The sequence below is a fragment of the Dendrobium catenatum genome, unplaced genomic scaffold (assembly GCF_001605985.2).
Source record: "Dendrobium catenatum unplaced genomic scaffold, ASM160598v2 fragScaff_scaffold_2, whole genome shotgun sequence".
NCBI classification, from domain to species: Eukaryota; Viridiplantae; Streptophyta; class Magnoliopsida; order Asparagales; family Orchidaceae; genus Dendrobium; species Dendrobium catenatum.
In genome coordinates this window covers 404398-429200 of record NW_021318464.1, presented here as the reverse complement: position 1 = coordinate 429200, position 24803 = coordinate 404398, and the positions used below count along the sequence as shown (strand labels likewise).

General features: G+C 34.9%; 1 protein-coding gene across 2 annotated transcripts in view; it reads left to right on the top strand.

Annotated features, from left to right (window-relative positions):
• Nucleotides 1–24803, top strand: part of LOC110093579 (phosphoglucan, water dikinase, chloroplastic) — a 130139-nt gene that overhangs the window by 4270 nt on the left and 101066 nt on the right. For both annotated transcript variants that reach the window (XR_003700409.1, XM_020818510.2), the window contains exons 3-9: nt 1548–1634; nt 1985–2116; nt 2587–2712; nt 2785–2963; nt 3427–3511; nt 11379–11546; nt 11643–11695. Coding sequence is in view for 1 of the 2 variants with exons in the window: in XM_020818510.2 (XP_020674169.1) it covers nt 1548–1634; nt 1985–2116; nt 2587–2712; nt 2785–2963; nt 3427–3511; nt 11379–11546; nt 11643–11695 (830 nt within the window). In the remaining variant the exon portion in view is untranslated. The remainder of the gene's footprint in view (nt 1–1547; nt 1635–1984; nt 2117–2586; nt 2713–2784; nt 2964–3426; nt 3512–11378; nt 11547–11642; nt 11696–24803) is intronic.

Below are 24803 nucleotides of genomic sequence, written 5' to 3'. Positions count from 1 at the left end.
CTTTCACAGTGATCTGCGACATATTTTGAGAAAAGAGTCCTTTGACATTTATTTTTAATATTATAATTTTTAGGTTTATTTGTACTACTCATTTTGATATGATTTTTAATGTAACAAGCCCATTTCTCTTTACATAAGTTGATCCTAAATTAAGGTTTTGATTTTTGCTGTTTTTATGGAATGAAAAGATGAGTTTATCTAAATTCCCCTCATATATTCTTAGAGAAAATGACCAAAATAGACCATTGACTCTTTATGAAAATCAAAATAATCCCTAACTATATTAAATGACCATTTTGGTCCTTGAACTCATTAAAGAGGAACCAAAATAGTTCCACCATAGGACTATTTTGGTTCCATTTTAATGAATTGAGGGGGATCAAAATAGTCTTTTAATATAGTTGAGAATCATTATGGTCGTTCATAAAGAGTTAATGATTTAAATGACTTGGTTAGAAAATATTAAAAATGGTCTTTCTTTATTAGATTTAAATGAGAATTTGACTCTTAATAGGACAATGGAGAAAAAGTATTCATGTAGCCAACCCCACGTAGTAGGATAAAGGCTTGATATTGTTGTTGTTGTTGTATAAAGAGTTAAGGGACCATTTAATCATTTTTCATATATTCTTGCTTTTTATCTTTATATGTTTCCTCTTGTTCCTCCCCTTAGGTCCTGCTTCTGGAGAAGAGGGGAGGGCTGAATGGAATGTGTACTGAAATAGAATTGAGGGGCGGAAGAAGAAGAAACAGAGAAGTCAGGAGGAATAGTTGACAGATTAGGCTTTGTGAAAACTCATATTTTCATTCTAAAATCAATATCATTTATCAAAAATCATGATCCTGTTATATAAAGAGGATCCCTGGTTTATTACATCAGGAATCACGTCAAATTGAAAATTTGATATTATATTACGAATGAAAAAATAAGCCTTATCTATTATTGTCCTCTATCACCTATGACTACTGTTTGGTGGCATCCTCTGGTAGCATTTGCTTGCCAAGCCTTCTGCAATTCACTGTTTGTGTTTTTTCCTTCTTAGGGATATGTAAATTTTGTCCAAGTCTTCATGATTCTTTTATTTGCGTCTTTTCTTGATCAGCTTTTTAAGTTTAACCTCAATACCATGTCAGAAGGGAGAGAATTAAAAATGATATCTTTTTTAAATTGTCATACTAGTAAAATTTTATTTGTGCCTATACGTGGGCAATAAAAGGGAACAATAAAAAATATAAGTTAAAGAAAAATATTCTTGGTAATGAGAAAATATAATAATAATAAAGATTTTTAATTCTTATCATTTACAATTATCTATTATTCAAGTGGAATTATAATAAGCCACAAAATTGAGATAAGGCTAATGTTAATGATAATAAGCTTTTTAAATGGCTTATGTTAGATATTTGTGTACCAAGTAAATTCTTTAGTTTCTTTTTAAGAAACTGTGATATCTTAAGAACGGGTGCTTTGCGACTGAACTAATTTTCCCTAATTTATCTACTTATTTTCTTACATCATACTGACTACTATTTGATCTTTTTGGCAGCTTGAGGTTGTTCATTCTCTATTATCGGGAAATCTCAATCTTGTGGATCGTCTTGAAGCGCTCGTTTATTGTTCTATTTACCTAAAGGTTTTTTCCTTGGCATATTTATTCAGATTGAGGAACTCTTTAAGCAATTTTTAGAACTGGGTCTTGCCGTAATGGTGAAAAATTTCTGTGATGATCCCATAATTGCTAACTAAATTGGCCGTAGTGAAGAATGTGCCATCAAGAAAACCTAATTGGGTGTTCTTTCCACCACTGTTTTCTTGATATTGCTTCTTTCGCTGGCAGAACTAAGGAAAATGACCAAAGAAATTTGATCCAAACAGCATGGGGTGTACATATTTTTACTTAATTCGGATGTAATTTACCTTATCTTTTATTTTCTGCGTGTATTCAAATATACAAAACTCACACTTGCTATTGCATTTCTGCAGTGGATCAACACTGGTCAGATCCCCTGCTTTGAAGATGGTGGTCATCATCGACCAAATAGACATGCTGAGATTTCAAGACTTATTTTTCGTGACCTTGAAAGAGTAACCTATGGAAAAAACAAATCATCAAAAGTAATTGACCATCCACCGAATTCCACTTCTTTGAAAATTGTTCCTTCGTTAGTTATTGTTGATTTGGTCATATGAGTTGTGTTCACCTTTTTTTATCCTTTTGCAGTTCTGCGGTACAAAATAATAGTGAATTTGCCAAGAAAAGTGCTTCTCATTAAACTAATCGTAGTTATTTAATTTAATACTAAGTCATTTGTTTTGGTGCTGGATGAAAGAACTCAGATGTAAAGCTAAAATCTTACCTATGCTAAGTATACTATTTGTGTGATAACCTTGTCTATGAAATACTTCTTTTTGATCTTGGCAGATTCACAATGAAATTATTGATTTGGTCATGAATTGGCTACTAAATAGACGTCACTATTAAATTCTATTGTAATTACTACTGTCATGAGCCAAATATATTCTGCTCATACTGGCTTGTTATTCCCTACGGATTTAGCATTTCCTTCTTTCTTACATGTTTACAGGATATACTTGTGGTCAGGAAAATTCACCCTTGCCTGCCTTCGTTTAAGTCAGAGTTTACTGCTTCTGTTCCGCTTACGCGAATACGAGATATTGCGCACCGCAATGATATTCCTCATGACTTGAAGGTTTCCCTTTTAGCCTTAGTAACTTGTTTGTTGCATGTAAGATCCATCAACCTTTATTTTTCTGTTCTCCAGCAAGAGATAAAACATACCATACAGAATAAACTTCACCGTAATGCTGGACCAGAAGATTTGGTTGCTACAGAGGCTATGCTTGCCAAGATTACCAAGACACCAGGGAAATATAGCCTGGCATTTATAGAACAGTTCAAGATATTCTACACAGAGCTTAAAGATTTCTTTAATGCTGGGAGGTCTGATGCATTGTTAATTTTTTCATCCAACATCTTTTGCTTCTGGAATATGGTTATTAAATTTTGATTATAAATGCTTGCCACTTAATTCATATTTATTGTAGCTATTCTGTTGGTGCTTGTTCTTTACTTGATCATAGAATGCTTTGATTTAGTTCATCTTGTTCATCTTTGAATTCAGTGATTGCCTATTCTTTCTCTTTCTATGAAAATGTTGAGTGCATGTAGGTAGAATTTGATCCCAGTACACCGACAACTTCTAAGATTTTTACCAACTAAGCTAGTTTGCACCAACTAAGAAAATGAATATTTCAATTTTCTACCTTGGCACACTTTTTCAAGCTTATGTAAACTGAACTACATGCTCGTTAATTAAGAATATTTCTGTTAGCGTAGGAGGATGAACAGAAGACTTGTATGCTTGTTTTTCCAGTTTCTAACAATGCATTTCATGATATTGCAGTCTGACCGAACTTCTTGATTCAATTAAAAAATCCTTGGATGATCAAAGCTCAGAAGCTCTTAACCTTTTTCTGGAATGCAAAAGGGTAAAACAATATTTTATTGCAAGTGATTTTCTATTGTAACATACTGCATTGATCCTTAATGACTGTTTTATAGTTTTGTTTTCAAAGTTAAGCTTTATGATGTTTACATTCATTCTTAGTAATACATGTTTATATTGATTTCTTAGGAAATTACAAGCCTGAACTTTTACATGGTTTATTTCATTTTATCTGGCACATTTCCCATTAGATGGACAAAATATTTGATCAGCAAGATAACTAAATTATTTTATAGTTATTAAGTTTTTTTAACGAGTAGCCTAAGCTGTGTAAATTTGGAGTGCTTTCCTCTCTATATTGAATGCGTATTTACATCCTACTTTCATCCAAACTATTTTATTTTTTTGTGAATAATTACGACAAATACTATCATTGCTAGGTCCTAAGCTCTAGATGAGAAAGGTAGAGGGCTGCGTTAGGTAGTTGAGAACCATCGTAAAACTTGTCGATCAATCATGATATGAATCATTTAATATATTGTGTTAATGCTAGGGTGTTCCTTAGAAGCAACGTGCTGTGCAAGGGCTGCTGCACCGGCGCCTAGGTGCAGTATTAAATAAGGGTTCCCACATCATGGATGGATATGACAAGAAGTTAGTCCATGAAACTAGAATTGTGATAGGAACTTGGAATATATAGTATCTTATTGACTAATTAATGAAATTAATAGATATTATGATTTATAGGAAAATAAATATTTTATGCATTTATGAAACTAAATGAGTTGGATAGAACGCTAATGAGATTGATAATTTATGATTTAAGTTATGATATACAGATAAGAGTTGTATTAGAATTGGTGTAAGTGTCATTATAAATAAGAGTTTCAAGGATAGTATTTAAAAAATTAATAGAGTTGGAAATGGAATTATAATTTTAAAGATTGTTGTTGATGCTAAAGTTGTTAATATTATAAGTGCTTTTATTTTTTAAGTAGGTTTGAATATTTGTTTAAAATTTAAATTTTAAAATAACTTAAAAAATTAATACAAATGACACCTCTTAAAAAAAGTTTTTATTGAAAGATATTTAAATGTACATGTTAGTAGATTGGAGTAGAAGATTTTAAAAATATTTATAGTGGCTATGAGTTTGAAGTGACTAACAAAGATGGTAAAACTTAGCTCTAGCTTATGATTTTGTAATTACTAATATTTTATTTAAGAAAAAGGAGGAACATCTCTTCACTTATAAGAATGTATATCATAAAACTCATATTGATTATTTCTTATATGAAAAATAAGTGTTTATATTGTAAAATTTATAAAGTCATTTTGAGAGAAAGTTCATATATCCAACATCGTTTATTAGTTTTTAGTCTTTAAAATGAAGGGTTCAATCAACACATTTAAACTGGAATGAAATATTATCATAAACATAACAATGCGAGGTTGCAGTTATATAAAAATTTACTAATTCCTATGATATCGTTTGGGTGTCTTTTCTCGTTTTTCAGAACAATTGGGAACTTGTTCTCCCAAAGTATTCCGAATCCTTTTCCTTTTGCAAACAATCTAAACATACATTTCATCATTTACATATGCTTATAAATAAACAAAACAATCAATATAAATATCTTACAAATTACCTCAAGTGCACTCATCTTCATTTCATTCAAAATTCTTATTTGTCTCCTAATCTTCTTTCCCTACTTCCATTCCTTTATTTTCTATTTAACAACAACAACCCTTAATTATCACAGCAACATCTACAAATAATAACATACTAAATTTCAACAATTACTCTTACATGATTTCCGTTTTTTTCCTTCTATTTCCCTGCTGATTTCAGTTTTCACCTAATAATAGCTGATTGCAGTGATTCACAGCAACATACATCATTCCCTAGTTGTAGTACTGTAATTTACAGCACCAAATTGTAATTAACAACCCTTACAGTTTTCAGCAACCCTACAGTAACCTACAACAACAACATTACATAAATTAATTAAACGAAACCTCGTTTCAACCATTATTCATAATAAAATTACTAAATTCTGCTGTCCTATGCCTCATTCCTACATTTCCTTTCCTGAAATTCAGCAATCAAAAACTGCAGCCCCACACATGAGCCATGCCTCCTTTAGCCTGCAGCTCTTGGCACAGCCAGTAGCTCTCGGCTCATCAACGTGAATGGAATGAGGAAAAAATGGAATGGTGATGTTTTGCTGATATTTTGCTGCTTACCTAATTATCTAATGTATATATATTCCTAATGTTTTCCACTAAACTTCCACTATACTTAGTGGATTTGCTTCTACAGTAATTAACAATAAAACAATCTATTACAGAACATTTAAGTAAATGCTAATTAAATATTAATTTAACTAATACTTAGTATTAAATTAACTGTTACTAAAAATAAACAATAATTAATTTAATAACTATACAATATACAATTAGATTTATATTTTACATATACTTATATATGTCAAAATGCTTGGAATTAAAAGTAGGATTTAATGAAATAAAATGAACATTTAGAGGAAGTTTATGCTTACATTATTTTGAACATTTTTTTTTGTATTATATTATTAAATTAGTAAAAATAAATTATTAAATTAGTAAATTTAATCAAACTATAATCAAGTATCTTAGTCGAGCTCTAATTGAGCTTCTTAACGAGTTTGTTCACGAGCTTTAAACGATATTGTTCGTGAACATAAACCTACCAAACACCAAGCTGTTCAAGCTCGTTTATTTAGCTATCAGGTATTTATCAAAAATCTGCAAGCTTGTCCGTTTATCTTATCAAGCTAATTGAATGAGCTCTTATCGGGTTGAGTCACGAGTGGCTCGTTAAACACTTGGTTCGCTTGCATTCCTAGCCATAAGACCCACCTAAACAATCAGGTCACTTCTAAATGCAAAAGTCGTAAGACCTACTCAAATAATTAGGCCACATGTAGAAGTATTTAGACCCCTACCCATATATATCCCCATGCTACTTCTAACGCAGAAGTCGTAAGATCTTTCAAAACAAAATCAACTAGCAACTTCCAATGGAAGTCGTTAGGCTTGCTTTTTGGGGAACTTCGAAGAGAAGTATCAGACCCCCAACCAAGATTAACAGGCTACTTTTAAATGTAGTAAGTCTTGTTTTAATTTAAACCTACGAGCAACTTCTAAGTTGAATCGTAAGTTCCGTTCTAAATCTAAACCTACGAGCAACTCCTTAGTGGAGCCGTAAGCCCCGTTTTAAATCTAAGCATACGAACAACTCGTAAGTTGAGCTATAAGCCTCATTCTAAATCTAAACCTACGGACAACTCCTAAGTGAAGCTGTATGTCTGTCCTAAATTACAACCTATGGGCAACTTCCAAGGGAAGTCGTAAGCCCTGTTCTAAACTGAAAAACCTATGGACAACTCCTAAATGGAGCCATAAGTCCCAACCTAAATTCAAACTTCCAGGCAACTCTTGAGTGGAGCTGGAAGCCCTAACCTAAATTTAGACATCCGGGCAAATTTTAAGTGAAACCGTAATCCCTGAACCAAATCTAAGCTACAGGCAACTTCTAAGGGAAGTCGTAAGCCCCGACTCAAAACAAACCTACGAGCAACTTCCAAGGGAAGCCATAAGCCTTGATCTAAACCAAATCAAATTCAAATAACTAGACAACTTTTCAGCGTAGTCGTAAGCCCTGAAGTAACTCAAATAGCCGGACAACTTTCAATGAAAGTTATAAGTCTCAAACTAAATAAATTATTGGGTATTCTAATAGATGTAAATCCCAAACCACAATAAAACTGAAACCCACATTTAACAACTTCAAATTACCTGGGATTCCTGAGAAGAGGCAACCTATGGGTGTTAATCAGATTCCTTTGACTCCTTGATCAACGATTGCTAGTGTTGGTAGATTGAAACCTACATTATTCCCGGGACGACGGAACCATGTGATCTTGATCGGGTCTACCTCCTCTTCCCCAGGACTGAGATTAAAACACCTAAAGCTATTAATCCTTAAATGAGAGTTTTTTTTTACATAGTAAGAGAGGTAATTAACTATGAGGGGTTGTGCTCATATGAAGTAAGGTCCCAGATCTAACTAAATCCTGATACCATCCTCAGATGAAATCTGATTAACTACAATCTAAAGAGAAAAGGATGATTTACATATGATGTTCATTGATTTTGAGAAGTATATGATAAAATTCCAAGAGAAGTGTTTTGGAGAGTTTTAGATAAGGAGGTAATAATGATTATATTCAAGTCATCAAGGATATGCATGCAGGAGTTGTTACTTGTGTTCAAACATAAGATAGTTTGATAATGTATTTTTCTATTTAGTTGGATTATATCAAGGATCAACGTTAAGGTCATATATTTTTACTTTATTCATGGATGTTCTTACTAGACAATTGCAAGAGGATGTACGCTGGTTTATGCTTTTTGCTAATGATATTCTTCTTGATAAGAATATAGAGAGTTGAAGGAAAACTTGAATTATGGAGTAGATCTAAAGGTTTTCATGCAAGTAGATCTAAAACATAAATATGGAGTGTAATTTTAGTACTAATACATATTGTGGGAGGATAGATCTTAGGTCTATTGTTTAGAGTGATGGTAAAATAGATGGGAATAATCTTAGTAGTAATTAAGTTGGATTGCTGAAGTAGAGGAATTCATCAAGCCTGTTGTGTGATAGAAAATTACCCCTCAACCTTAAGGGAAAATTTTATAAGATTGTGGTGAGACCTACGTTGTTTTATGACATAGAATGTTGGCAGTTAAAAGAGAAAATAAAATTTAGTGTTGCAAAGATGAGGATCTTCTAGTGGATGAGTGCTTTACTCTTAGATACAAAATGCAAAATTAACATATATGGGAATAGGTTGGAATAGCTCTAGTGACATATAAGACTAGAGAGAGTTGCCTTAGTTGGTTGGTCACATAAAATGTCGGCCTTCTGATGACCTGGTTAGGATTAATTAATTTAAGGGTTTATAAAATTAAAATAATTAGGTATTTAGTAGTACAAAAATTAAAAAAAAATAATAAATACAATAATTAAAAATAATAACTATTTAATTTATTTAAAATTAAGAATTTTATAATAGATTAAATTCCTAGATACTCAAGCAATTGACTACTTGTAAATGATTAATTGATTTAAGTGTTAATGCGAATAAACTATTTAAAGTAATTTTAATTCATCCAATAAGTAAGTAGGTAGGGAACTACATTTCTCCCAACACCACAATACTACATTTCTCCTAATGCCACCAGACCAACGCCGCAACGGTAGAAGTATAAGAAATCATTGGAGAACTTAATGCTGAGTTGCTACCTATGGAGTGTCGTAGCACCATATCGAGCGTCGTAGCACCAGATTGAGCGCCACGATGCTAAATCACCACAACTCCATGGCAGACGATAGCTGAAAATGATTGAACTAGGCGAACCAATGCGATGAATAATGAACTGACACGTCTATTTAGCAGCACCGCAGCGCCACCTAGTAAGCGACACTGCTTAAAAAATTATAAATAGGGATCTATTTCTGATGGAAAAGGGGGTTGGCTAGTTGGAGAGACGTGAGTGAGAGAGAGAGACCGCTTATTTAGGAGGCTGGCCTCCTATTGTGCTAGTTATGTACGAATCTAGAGAGAAAAGGAATGAGTGCAAAGAGTTTGTAATTGCTTTGTGAAGGGTGTTCAGGTCAATTATGTTCTTTCTATTTCTCTTGATCTTTTGTTTTAAATATTGCAACTTTGATATGTTTACTTTTAATTCTATGTCTGGTTAGAAGCTTTTCTCTGGCCTTGTGATATTATAAAAACCATATATTGCTTAGATTTGATTTATAATTTCATGAATTGCTTAATGCTGTTATTAAATCCTCCATGCTTAATTTAATTTGTGTAGAGGCCTTGCTTGAGCTTAAAATACATTGTGATCTATTGTCTCGACGGAGGAGTAAAAGAGTAATTATGGGATTTAAAATATAATTTTGCCATGCATAGAATACGGTGGTTAGGATTATGAGATCTTAAGGAGATATTAAAACCATAGTTGAGAAAAATCTTAGCTAATACTTATGCTCTCATTCACAACAACATAAGAAAAAATCTATCTTTTGCAATTATCTAGTTTTAAATATCACATGTTAAGAGTATTTTTAATATAAAATCTCTTTCTTGAATTTGTAACTTTTAACTCTTCACTTGCATCAAACTTTTGATTTTATTGATAAGATAAACTTGTGATTGGATTATTTCAATCCTCATGGGAACGTTATTTCTTACGTTACTTTATTATTTGACACAACGCATACTTTTGCATAACACATCATAACATAGAAAATCATAATTAAAAGAATAGTACTGTGTGGTTTGTGTGCATCATATATTAGTTAAGAATAGTTCTTCATTTGATAACCAAATCACTTTGTTACCAAGATCACTTTCTTCTCCCCTTATCTCTTATCTTGTAAATTAGAGCGAGTTCTCTTCTTTGGTCTTGACTTGTAGAAGTGGCTTTGTTTTATAACTTCAAATGAAGAAATGTTTCCAAGTCAAATTGTTGAGTTCATCATCATTAGCCTTTATCTCGATTATTTGGGGTATGCATTATGAATCCTCATCTTTTATTCATTTTAGTTGAGTAATGTTTGAGCTGGTAAACCTATTAATATCGAATCATTTTGAGCAACCTCTATTCATATAACCTTAGGTCCTCCCCCTTTCCTCTATAATCCTTAGATGCTAACTTTATCAACCACTCTAGCAAGTACATTTTCTACTATTTATTGTACACGTTGAAACCACTTAAGTTTATTTTTGTCATCTAATCTTCAATCGATGTTATTCCATTTTTTTTTTCTTTTCTAATCTAATTATTTTTAATTTTTCCTTTCTTGTTTTGTCACACATTTATTTTAATATTCTCATCTATGTCATGCTCAACTTAGAAATTAATGACTTTTTTATAGCTCAACATTTGGACCTTACAACATTGTTGACTTGATTGGGGTGTCATAAAATTTACTTTTAGGTCTTATGATATCCTTTTATGGCATAAAACTTTAAAGGCATTTCTGCATTTTAACCATACAACCTCAACTCTAGAAGTTATATCCTTAGCCATATCTCCATTTTTATATATTTAATATTTCTCTATTGTCAATATTAGATTACCTCTAAATCTTCTCTTTTGCTATCTTATGTGGCTTCATGCTTGTTCCCTTGCAGCATTTTTTAACCTTTCAGTGAATGCCTCGATTTCTTTGTTTCAAAAGGCTCTTGTATTAAGACTGTTGTATTTATCTTCTTTACAGCTCTGCAATTCATATAATCTGAATGAGCAGTTATCAGAAGTTGTTAAGCGTTATCTAGCTAGCTTCTAATAAAGTGTTCTTTAAGATGAATTTGTACACTTCATAGGTGATTCAAACTGCTGATCATGTATACTTGAAAACTTCTATATGATAAATATATTTTTTGAACTGGGTTATTTAATACTTGTTCATTTTATGGTTGGTTGTGTCAGATTTGGCTGGGCAGGCATTACACATGGTAATATCCAGGACAGCCCACCCTAACCAGCCTTTCACTTGGCTGGCTCTGTTGAATCCAATGGTCACCAATCTAGTTTACATTACGTATTTTATTTATGGACCTTGAATTTGATTTTTTCAAAAAAAATTTAGGAAGGATTAGTAAAAAAAATAAATATTTAAAACTATCATATTATGTTTTCCCATATAATCTGTATTTTTCTTAGCGTAGATATTTTCTATAGCCCAACTTTTTTCTTCATAGAGTGGGAATTTCTTACTGCGTATGAATAATGGTTTTCAAGTCTTTATATTGAATAGAAATATTTTAATTAAACTTGCCTAGCAGAATTTAGAGGAATTTCCTGAAGAAAAACCTGGCGGTAGGGATGCTGTTATTAATGTACTGATGAATGCACTCGAGTCCTTGACAAACTTGAGATCAGTGATTGTTAAAGGTCTTGAAAGTGGCCTTAGAAATGATGCTCCAGATACTGCCATTGCAATGCGTCAGAAGGTATATTATTTTAATTTCGTAAATCATTCTTATGGTCTTATGAGTCGTAGTTGTTTCTTCTAGTGCTGATCGATGTTCAAGTTTACTTTTTGGTAGTGGCGTCTATGTGAGATTGGCCTTGAAGATTACTCCTTTGTTCTTTTAAGCAGGTATTCCTTTAAATTGTATTAATCTAGCCACTGACGATTGCACTTCTGATTTATTTTATTGCATTAAAACTTCTATGAAAGTGAACTATAACATATTAAAATCTATCTTGTAAGTTAATAGCCAACATATAATTACTTTTGGGCAATCATGTTTATTTATAAATGCATGGCATCAAGTTGTCAGTTGTTCCTATATGTAACAAGAATATGCATAAATTTTATTGTAATCAGGGTAGAATTGCTTGTACTAACATTTTTGAAAAAGGTGAGATGATGAAAGAAATCTTGGTTGTTAGATTTTAGAAATAATTTTTTGCATTTTAAGTAGGATAAAAAATATCATCTTGTTGATAGTTATTATATATTGAGTTTATTTTAATAAGATGTAATAAATTTATGCATTGAAAATATTTTTTTCTATTGGTCAGGAAGTACCACTCCTTAGATTTTTCCTTTCTTTATGATTTTATTGTACTAGATGGATAATCTTGATGAGGGCAGATATTTATGCTTCTCGAGGACTTCTTCTAGAGATCTTTTAATTTGTGAGTTATATTATAGTGACACCCTCCATATGTCCCATAATTTAATAAGATCAAATGTGACGAAAATGACTGACAATTGACACGACGTCACACAAATATTGTTTGAAACACCTAGACCTCAAGTAAATTCATCTAATTGTTGCTCATTTTGCAAAATGGATTGTGCCGATGTGCCAGTAACATTGAAAATAGCTTGAAAGGACATTCATATTTCTTTGGTCATGCTGACTCAATTTTTGATCTCATGCTAACTCAAGTTGACCCAAATCAACTAAATACAATTGAATCAAACCCTTTTAAACATAAGTAGTTTATCTTATTTAGCCCATATCCAAATCAAGCTTCCAGTACAACATTTTGTAGCCTTCTTCTTTCCCAATCAATTCGTGGGAAATCCAATGGCTGGAATTGCATAAGAGGCTACGATGAGCACAACGTTCTGCATTCCTCCTTTCATGTTTTTCTGGTGCTATTAGTGTCTCTAATCTTGGATTTTTTTGTCTCTTTAACTAAACAAATAATGAATGTCCTACTGGCCATTAAAGGCATTCGTTGCAAAGTGCGTTAGAATTGGAAGTTGATCCAAGACTCCTTTCTTCAAAGAATCCAGTGGCAGGGGGGGCCAGTTCAAGTAAGAAAAAATCTTTAAATATTTCAAAGACAAAAAAGGAAAGTATAAGCCTAGATCAAAATCTCAGAAAGGAAAGAAGAAGAAATTAACATAGCAAAAAATAGTGATTCAAAAATACATCGACTCTATCGATGAATATCAGCAACCTCCAAGGCGTCCTTTCAAGCTAGAGGAATACCTCGTTGATTTATTTCTTTACTCGGAATCTGAAAAGGAAGAGAGTATTCCAATTGAGACTTGCCGAGTTATAAATAAACGAGGTGGAAGGGTTGCTAGAGGACGCAATGCACCTCTTGCTATCTATAAAGCTGACGTGGAAATACCTTCTAAGTACATCATACACCGACATCTTTCCTGATTCAGATGAAGAATTACATTTTTTAGATGACGAAAGTGATCACAAGAATAAGAAGATTATTAAAGAAAAATGTCCAAAACTCGGAAGAAGCTCAGATTTCGAGGAGGTTGAGGATACGAAAATTTTAAAGAATTCTCAAGTTGAAGCTAGTTCATCTTCAGAGGTGACACAAATCCAGCTGAGAAGTGGATAACAGGTTCCTCCACCTTAAAAGAAAATAAAAGATAAGGAGAAGAATATTTAGCTAAATGAAGCTGTTATTCCACAAGAGCCTCTTAAACCCAAGGTTGTCAGTGCAAATGTGGATTACATCATATTATCTCATCTCCGCAAATTATCTGCACTGTTGAGTGTTTATGACGCCCTTCTTATATTTATGAATATTTGGGAAACACTCATTAAAATTTGAAAAATTCTGAACAGTACGAGGCATTCTTTGCCGAGCAAAGCTTGAAAGAAGCTTTGCATACTCAGAATACTGCCACAATCACTTTCTGTGATAGTGATCTGCTCCTGGAAACTGCAGATCATAATCAGCCACTATATGTTACTGTGAAGAGTAACAACATTGAAATAAATAGAATTTTGATCGATCCACGTTCATCTATTAATCTAATGAGCCTCAAAACGCTTAAAGGATTGGCCCTAGACTTCCAGTATTTGAATAAAAGTACAGTATTTCTTCAAGGATTCAACGAACAAGGGCAAAGAACCCTGGGGTCCTTGGTCTTGCCTCTAAACTATGGGGAAATTAATACATAGGCAATATTTTGTATCATTGATTCCAACACATTATACAAAACACTTCTCGGAAGACCCTGACTCAACGAGTATGCTTTATCAATGTATGAAATACATTCGAGACAATGAAGAATATCGCATTGATGGTGAACAACCACAAGGTGCACGAAGTCAAAATTTACGATGATGCCAAGTACTTTATAGCTTAAACGTCAAAAGCAGTGAACTTTTGAGAATTCAGGCCGCTATGCTAGATAAAGGAAAATCAAAAGATAAAGGAATGAATAAATCAAAGCAAATATGCTCAGTGCTTCACCTCGGTAGTGATACCAAAGGGGATGATATCTCCACAACTTTTAAACCCCTGTTCATAGGAAAAAAAAAGAATGAACTATCAGCTGTCCCTTTTTATTATGAAGCTAATCATACAAATAAGGTATGATGTTCAAGCAAAACAATCATTGAAGGAGAAGAATTCCTATATCAGCACAAGGGTACTACATAATCTCAAGAGGAAGGGAACCAAGGACCTTGTTCCATATCTAAGAAATTGCAGAAAGTATCAATTTCAATGATAAGGGTGTCTGAAGATCAGATATCTACAAATATCATCAAAATAGTACTTATGTCGGCGGCTCATTCCAAAACATTGACTACCTCGCCAAACATAAACATAGAAATGTTAAAAACTTTATATATTCCCCCAAAAGAGATCTCAATGAACGTAGATTTATTTTCTATAAATCAAGAGTAATATCATATCACATTACTCATGAAATAGTGTGCGAAGATGATTGGAAATACGGAGATATGTTGATAATCATTCCTCAACATACTCCATCCATTATGAGAAAACTGATATAAAGAAGAATTTTTTTCGTGCAAACACGCAAGCAAGCTCGTTACTTCAGAAAGCTTTGGCATAACGAGTAAGCACAAAAGCCTATTGGCAATGGTTTGTGATGTAATACGATGCAACTACTAGAAGTTACTTGAGAAATTAAAAGATCAATTGATTTAAAACTTGCTAATATAAAATTATTGCTTGCAACAAAGAAAGATCCTAGAATTCAAACTAGTCGGCTTGCTTAGGCAAAGGAGTGCTCTTGAGATTAACCAAACAATTCAATCAAAATTGAAAGATAAAAGTAAATGTTACAAGCTCATAACATAATCCAACACTTATTAACGAGAGGTTCACCTTGAGTACCTTCTCAATCAATCACTCTTAGGCTTTAGCGGAGAAAGACGAATCACACGAGGAAGGATATTACCACTATGAAGACGTTGCCGAAGGCCTTCGTTGATGGAGAAGTAGCCAGCGGTGGGGAAACGACGGGTGACCGATGATTAGCCAAGGCGTCTTGGGTTTTTGAAAATCAATCGTCTCCGCCAAACAGTATATGATTCGTTTGACGTATCTTTCCACCGTTTCGTCGTATTCCCAATCGGGTTCGTAGAAAGGAGAGAAGAATGTCGATCTCTCCTTGGGCGTTGTAGGCGAAACTGTGATCGACCTCAGGATCGGCCATGCACCGATGATGATGAGGTTGGGAGAGGAGGTCGTCTTCTTCTCTTGGCTTCAAGTTTCATGAGCAACTAGGTTTTCCCAAGAGTGGGGATGCAAGGGAGGGGGGAGCGGCCAAGGTAGGGAGAAGGGGAAGGGGCGGCTTGAATGAGGAGCTTAGATTAGGCTAGGAGAGGAAATCTGAAATTAATTTCAGATTTTCTTAATTTGAGTTGGGCTCTCATAATTTCAAATTTTGAAATTTGAAATTTAGACGTTAGGAGGGAAAGTGGGAATTAATGGGGCTTAATTTGGAGCCTTGAATTAAGCTCCTAATTAAGGAAGGGAGGCAATGGGTGGCCGGCCATAAAGAGAGGAGAGGAAGTTTTAGAAATTCTGAAATTAATTCAGATGTAAGTGGTTTTGGAGGAATTTAATTTGAATTTTGAAGTCAAATTAAGGAGGGATTGGGAGCTTTAATGGGAATTAATTGCAAAGCCATCAATGGGTGGCCGGCGGCATTGAGAGAGAGGGAGGGAATTAGGGAGGAGTTTTGGGGAGGAGTTTTGGGGAGTTTCTAAACAAGGTTTGTGAATTAGGAAAGCTAGTAATAAATCCAATCTTTTGAATTTAAATTGAATTCATGACTAAATACTTTCATAATTGAGAATTCTAAATATGGAAAGAATTTGAAATTCAAATGGGATTAAATCCTTCCTTTTTTTTGGGAGTTAATGTAGGAAGTCATTAATGTGATGGGGATCACCATAATGATGGGAAATCATGTGGTGGCCGGCGGCAAGGGTGATGGGGAGGAGTTGGCGTCGGGTTAGGTGGGGAGAAGGGACTTAGGCTGGCGGGTGGTGCTTGTGAATGTGGAGTTCGAATGGACTTAGAGGTGGTATTTCGGAGGTGGGGTGGTGGTGGAGATGTGGAAGAATGCCAGAAGTTGAAGATGGAGGAAGGAAGAAATAAATAAGGAAATCACGAGCCACGGACTCTTTCGATGACTAGTGGGTATTGCGCTTGCTCACCTCGAGCTCTCTCTCCCTTCTCTCTAGTGCTCACACAAGAAGAAGAAGAAAATACATGAAATTTTTATTATCAAATCATCCTCTTACCATAGATGGGGCCTCAATATATAGGCCTGAAATAAAAAATAAAGAAAAGACACAAATGCCCCTTGGTCTACAACTCCCATAGACTCAAATAAAAGGGTACAAACGAAACTAGGAAACAAACATAACATAAAATATAAATGCATAAAAAAATTAGAGGTGCTGAATCGTAGCCGTCGATCTACGATTTCATCGCCGGTACGCGTGTATGAATCTCTGAACGATGTCCTCATCAATTTGTCTACAACATGGGGTCTTGGATATGCTCGACATTCATATCTTACACGAGCAGCATCCTATCATTATTTTGAGTACCCTTAACATCCACGTTTTACATACGCAACCTCCTATAATATTACAGACAAGGAGGAGAGACCATCAGAGTCTGAAAATCAAGCAGAAGATATAATTCTGGATCTAAAAGAAGTTGCAAAAGAGTTCGAAGAAGGTAGTCGGGCTACTGTGGTGAATTCAAATAAATACGTTTTGGTACCGAAGAAGATCCCAAACCTACATTCCTCAATACTAATCTCTCGTAGGATAAAGCATAGGAGCTGAGAATGTTAATTCTCGAATACAAAGACTGTTTCGCATATAATTACACTGAAATGCCTGGTTTATCACTAGAGGTGGCAGTGCATAAATTCACCATCGATACAAAAATACGGTCTTTCAAGCAAACACCCAGGCGAATGCGACTTGAAATTAAAGAACAAGTCATTGCTGAAACCAAGAAACTTATTGAAGTTTGTTTTATTCGAGAAGAGAAGTATGCTGACTTGATTGCCAATATTGTTTCAATTAAGAAAAAGAACGGTTAAATCCGTGTATGTATAGACTACCGAGATTTGAATAAAACATGCCCAAAGGATGATTTTTCACAGCCCAATATAGAACTTATGGTCGATAACGCATCGAATCATGATATTTTCTCATTCATGGATGGATCTTTAGGTTATAATCAAATCAAGATGGATCCAGAGGATGAAAAAGACACCTCATTTCGAACTCACATTGGCATATATTGCTACAAGGTGATGCCATTCAGCTTGAAAAGTGCTGGAGCTACCTACCAAAGAGCGATGACTCGAATCTTTGATGATTTAATTCATAAACATGTTGAATGTTATGTTGATGATTTGATTGTAAAAAGTAAAGTTCAAAATGAGCATGTAAATAGTTTTAAGATTGTATTCGAAAGAATTCAAAAATTCAATTTGAAAATAAATCCATTAAAGTGTGCTTTTGGGGTTACATCTGGAAAATTCATTGGATTTATTGTATGGCATAGAGGAATCAAAATAGACCGCTCTAAATTAATGCAATAGTAGAAATGCCACCTTCAAAAATTTAAAACAACTTCGTTCAATCCAGGATAGGTTAGCGTACATTCGAAGGTTTATGTTGACCCATATTTTCACATCGACCCAACCCCGATCGAACCTGAATACTCAATCGATCGTCGTCGAGGTGAAATTGACCCAAATTAAGCTTAATTAAATTAAATTAAATTAAATTTAAATCAAATCAATCCAAATCAAACCCCGTTGAGCGTCGTCTAGCCCAATTCGATGCAATTCGACGCCGATTCAAGTTCAATTTCACAAAATTAACTTGATCGTACCCAATCAGACCCAAACCGACAAATCGATTTGCGTCGAGTCTGATTTGGGCTCAATTCTGCCCTAATTTATCAATTTGGGTTGAATTTGGTTATCAAATCTGAAATTGAAATTAAGGGCCCAGATTTCATCTGAAATCCCATTCAAATTTTATGATAAAACCCCTCGTTTCACGCGTGAGAGGCGGCATTGGTCCATTTGGGCGGTGCCTTGTTACGCTTGTACTCTCCAAGAGCACGCAAGGGAGAGAGGGGGAGCCATTTGGCTCCCTTGTGCTGTCCGCTCCGAACCAGAGAGCAAAAGGGCAAAACAGAGCGAGAGAAAGGAGGCGGAAGCGGAAGAGCTCCGTGGGTTTCGTGCGCCCGACCACGTCCAGGTCTTCCGACACCTCCAAGTTGTCCGCCTCCCTTGGCCGCCGAGTCCTCCAAGTTCGGTTCTCCATGGCCGGCCGAACCCCTCCTTTTATGCAAGCATTTCTTTGAGTTGAATCTCAGTGAAGAGGGGATTTTCTCCTCTCTAGCTGCTGTTTTCTCCTTTCATGAACTGAAAGGAAGCCTTTTTCACTGTGTTTTGCTTTCTCTCTTCCACCAAGAAGGAGAAACTCGATCTTGTTGCTGTTGGCAGCCTTCTCTTCCAAAATTCAGGGCAGAGGTGTGTTGGAATTAACCCCTGCTGCAGCCAATAGGAGAGGACAGCAGTTTGAAAGCTTTTGGAAGCTTCCATACATCGGTTTGGAGGCTTGGGAGCGCCTTGCACAGCAAAGGAAACCTCCGGAGCATCTTGGACAATGGCGGTAGCATCTGGAAAGGCTTGGGCAGCAGTCTTCTTCCTTGGGAACATCTTGGACAGTAGCTTGGAGCGTTCAAAGGAGCTTGGACAGCGATCCAGAGCTTGGATTGGAGCGCTAGGAAAATCCGGGAGAGGTAAAACACTAAACTTAGGAAAAGCCCTAAGACCCCCAAGCCATTTATTGTGTGGTTGACGTCCCTAAGCAGTAGGTCCCTTAGAAACTTAAATTTATGCTTCCCCGAAATCCCATGCTCGTTGTCCTCTTTGTAAACTTGGAAAAATCTGGTGATTTTTGCCAAGTTACTCTCATGTGAGAGTCAAAAGGAAATGTCGATACCTGTGGGGTTGTTGGATTGGTATCCAACGCTCTCCAAATACATGATTTCGCACTCATATTGCATGCTTAGCCTTCGCCTATGAATGGACTATAGGATTTGATGATCTTTTTCTTTCCAAAAATGCATGTTGAGACGTAGGTTTTTTTGAATTCTAGGTTGTCTCCTTCCCTCAATGCTAATGTCATGGCAAAATTGACATAGAATTTAGGATTTTGCATTTGCCAACTTGCAATTTTCTCTATGACTTGGTTAGATGCCCAAATGCATTTGATAAATTGTTGTAGAATTTTATTTGAACTCTTAAAGGTTCATTTTACAAATCCTAGAGCAAGTAGGGTTGATCAATCTCATTTTGGGTGTGTTGCAAAGCTTGTGAAGAAAGTAACAAGTGAGCATTCGCTCTATTGTATGAAATCTCTAATGTTGGGGAACCATTGTTGTGCTTTAATAAACCAATCCATGACAACAAAAAACTGATTGGATTGTTCCTAGAAGCTTTAGGTGTGTTTTCATACCTTAACATGAGTCAAAATTCATGTTTCCTAGATCTCTTACTAGGATCACTAAACTTCCAAGTTTCTCAATCATGCCAAAATTGATTTATAAATCTCCCCAAAACCTTAGGAAATCAATTCTTCCCTCCTCCAATTGAGTCCAAAACACTCTAAAGGACGTAGGAAAATTCCTTTCAAATGTGCTTCTCCTCTTTCCATGAGTCCAAAATTTTCATGGGGAAATGGGGAATTCTCTTTCTCGTGCACATCTCCTTTCAAACTTGATGCTTAGAACTTCCTCAAAGTTCTAAGCTCTATGTTGCATGAGTTTTAACAAATATAAAGAGCTTGCTTTCAAGGACTCTTTTTCCCTTCATGTGTAATATTTTGGAGCCTCCTCAAGGCTCTAAATATTGCATTACATGAAACATCAAGATTTTAGGATCAAATCCTAAGTCACTCCCCTTTTGTTGAGACAAAAATCAACAAACATACACACCTCCATATGTGACATTTTGGAGCCTCTCTAAGCTCCAAATGTCCCTTTACATGAAACATTAAGGCTTTAGGAACAAATCCTAAATCCCCTTTTCATTTGCTAATAACACAAAATCGGCAAATGAACATTTATCTCTTGTATATGACGATTTGGAATTCTTCAAAATTCCAACACATCATCATATGAAGATTTTGGAGCTTTGAGCCAAATTCTAAGCTCCATCTTTCATTCGTTTGAACCAAAAAGATCAACCGATGAATACCCTTCTTAGGCTTAGGATTCTAATCTTAGCCTATCACATTTGCCTACGCTACGCAGTAGATGATCTTGCATCACTAAGTACACAACTTGATAATTTCCTCTCGATTTGTAGTCCCAAAACTACAAATTCCATCTCTTATGTATGACATTTGGAGCACCTCCAAGCTTCAAACATGTCATTACATGAATTCTTTCAAACTTGGAACCAACTTCCAAGTTCTCCCACTTTGTTTGTTGGAGCACCTAACCAACAAACTCTTCCCTCATGTGTGGTATTTGGAGCCCCTCCAAGGTTCTAAATGCTCCTCCTACACATGAATCATTGTATCTTGGAACTAAATTCTAAGCTATCCATCCTTTTGTTGGAACATAAAACCAACAAACCATCTTCTTCATTCGTTTGTTGAGTCATAAAATCAACAAATGAATACCCCTCATGTATGATAATTTGGAGCCTTCAAAGGCTCTAACCAATATCATTACATGGTGCTAAATCTTAGAAACAAATTCTATGTCACCCTCTCTCTTGTTTGTTGAGACAAAATCAACAAACAATTATCTCCCTCTTTTATGCATGATTATTTGGGACCTCTCAAGTCTCCAAATATCTCATTGCATGAATCATTTGGAGCTTAGGGTCAAATCCTAAGCTACCTCCTTCGTTTGTTGAGTCACGAAATCAACAAATGAGTACCCCTCTTCATTCACTTGACTTCAATTAGGTGAAGGATCCTTCCTCTTTGAATACCAAATATTCAAAAAACATTCATGAAGTTTTGTAACTCTCAAGTTACATATTCTTCCTTTAACCCCAAAGTTGTAGGGAGTTTATCAATTTATTTATTCATTGGAACAGTAAATCAATGAATAATCTCTTAGTCTTAGGATTCAAATCCTAATTCCCCTTCTTTTACAACCAAAAAGTTATAGGAAACCATCCCATTCTCCTAAGAATCAAAATTAAGAGAATGTACACTTCCCTTTGAGTATCAAATGCTCAAAGAAATTTCAGCATTTACTTAGCCTAAACTAAGTAAGTAGTTCTATCTCCTTGAACATCAAATGTTAAGGAATAATCACCCACTTACAATTCATAAATTGCATATTACTCCTCCCTTTCTACAATTCAAAAGTTGTAGGAAATCATCTCACCCTCCTAAGACAAAATTAGGAGAATGTATGTCTACCCTTAATAACAAATGTTCAAGAAATATTCGTGAACTTGTAACACATGTTGCATTTCTCCCTTCTTCGCTACAAACCACAGTTGTAGAGAAGTTCACTCTCCTACAACTCAAAGATTGTAGAAGATATCTCCATTCGTTTAGCCAAAATTAAATGAGTTGCTATTCCCCTCTTTGGACAACAATTGTTCAAAGAACTTTCGTTGATTTGCAATCTCTAAATTGCATCTCTCCATTCTTTCCCACAAGTCAAAATTGTAGAGAAATTCTACTATTCATACAACCCAAAAGTTGTATGAAAATCTCATTCATTCAACTCATATTGAGTGAATTAAACCTATGACAAATCGCCTATTTGTTGAATCAAAATCATCAAATAGTTTAATCTAAATCATTTATTTGTTGAACCAAACTCAACAAATAATTCCATGTTAAGCAAAGGAGTCAAAATCCTAGCTTTCTTTCATTCTCCTAACCCAAATTTAGTGAATGAGTTCATCTCTTTGGATATTCAAGAGTCCAAGGGACCTTGATGTGTGGCACAAATCTACACATCATTCTCTTATGTTTGCTTAATCTAAATCTAGCAAACTAAATACGGACATGAAAGTTCAATGATAATCCTTATTGATTTGTAACCCCAAAGTTACAAATCTTCATCATCAATTGAGCCAAAATAAATAGTTGATCCAATATTTTCTTCCCCAACTCCAAAGTTGTAGGAGATTTCCCCTTTCTTTAGCTCCAAAAGCTAGAGGGAGTTCTCCAACATTTAGCCTAAAATTTAAATGTTGGATTTCTATTTTCTCTTCTTAGCTCCAAAAGCCAAGGAAAATTATTCCATTTATAGCCTAAAAGCTATATATTAGACACCTTTCTTAGACTCAATATCTAAGTAATCACTTTCATTCAACCCAAATTGATTTACCTCTCCTATGACATTTAAAATGTTCAATGTATAGATGTTTCTTAGGAGTTATCCCATCTGTTGAAGTTCATCCTACTCTTTTGGATGAATTTCACCAAGTCCTAAGTGCAACATTTTAGGCATGTCTATCTTACCCTATTAGATAGACACCTCTCTTATCCAAACACTAAGAGAATTTCAAAACACCTAAAAATCACTTAGGTTCCTTTTGATACAATGATCAATCTTCTCCCCCAAAAAGTGGGATGCCTACATCATTGTCTTTGGATTCATAAGTAATAGACTTGCCCAAAAGCAAACAGTAGTTAATTTATGAGTTCTTCATAACCCTTCTAAATATGAAACATTTAAAAATTAAATAAAATCTTTAAGTCACAAACAACTTAAAGTGAAATCACCCTTGGATAAAGATCAAACATCTTCATTCCAAAATAAAATCAAACACCCTTAGTGTGACATGCTACATAAGTCTCACACACTTAGGTGCACAGCCCCCTAGGCATGTTAGGATTATGATTTTTCTTTTTCTACGCATATGTTTGATGTTGTGGAGTGATTTGTTGGCTCAAGAAAAATGGCACGAATGCACGAATCCCGCCTTGCAGTTGTAGGGTTCCATTTCCCTTAAGTCAGATTGAAATTAACCAGATTTCCCCTGAGGATAGTATCAGGGTTTATAGATCTGGAGTTCTTACTTCCTATGAGTGCAAGCGCCCATAGTTAATTACCCCTCTTACAACGTAAGAGAGAACTCTCGATTAAGGATGAAATAAATTTAGTTAATTTTAGTCTCAATAGTGGGGAAGATGAAGGTAAACCCGATCAAGATCCCATGGTTCCTTCGTCCCGGGTATACCGTAGATTTCAGTCTACAAACACTAACAATCATTGAATGTAGTGTCCAGGGCATCTGATTAGCAGCCATGGGTTGCCTTCTCTCAGGAATCCCGAGTAGACTGAAGTGGAGATGTGTGAATTTTAGTTTAGTTTAATTTGGGTTGGGGCTTATTGCTCTATTTATGAGTTGCCCAAAATTTTGATTTAGAATGGGGCTTACTGCTCCAATTAGGAGTTGCCCATGTGGTTTGATTTGGATAGGGACTCATGACTTCCTTAGAAGTTACCCTGATGATGGGTCTTACGACTTAGCACTGTAAGCTAAGTGGCCCGAGTTGTGGGTCTTACAACATAGTCCTTTAGACTAGGATGCCCAAGAATTTTAATTATTTGGGTAGGACTTATGGCTTCCCTTAGGAAGTAGCCTGAAAAGCGGGTCTTACAACTTAATCCTTTTGACTAAGAAGCCCATAGGTTTGAATTTTAGTTTGTTTAAGGTTTAGGATTATTGTTATTTATTTTGACAATTTTTCTAAAATGTAGGGGCTTACGACTTCATGTAGAAGTTGCCCGATAGCGGGTCTTACAACCTATTCCTATAGACTAGGATGCCCAAGTGAGGGGTCTAGGTTTGGTCGCTCAGGAGATTCGTGCTTTCTTTTTTTTTTTTTTTGAAATTCGCTAAGTCTCAAATTTTCAAGAAAATTTTGGCAGCCTCCCGGCGTCACCTCCCCACCGAGGGAGAAATCGGGACGGCATTTGCCGATATTTTCTTCCCGGTCGGACCTAAGGTCGACGACACGAGGCCTTGAATTTAAAAACCATCTCGGTCGGATCTAAGATCGACGACACGAGGTCTTCAATTTGAATTCTTCCCGACCGGATTTCAAATCGACGGTACGAGGTCTTGTATTTTAAAACCATCTCGGCCGGATCTAAGATCGACGACACGAGGTCTTCAATTTACAAATATCCCGGTCGGATCTAAGATCGATGGCCGGGGTCTTCGACATCTGTTTGAAAATTCCTTACATTTCCCTTCTTTTTTTTATTATTATATTATAATAAATATATATATTATATAATATATTATATATATATATATATATATATATATATATATATATATCATGATATATATTTATTATAATATAATACAACAAATTATATTTTAATATTATTCTGCTATATTAATATAATATAATATAGTATTATATTATATTGTTATATATATTACTGTTAATATAATATAACTT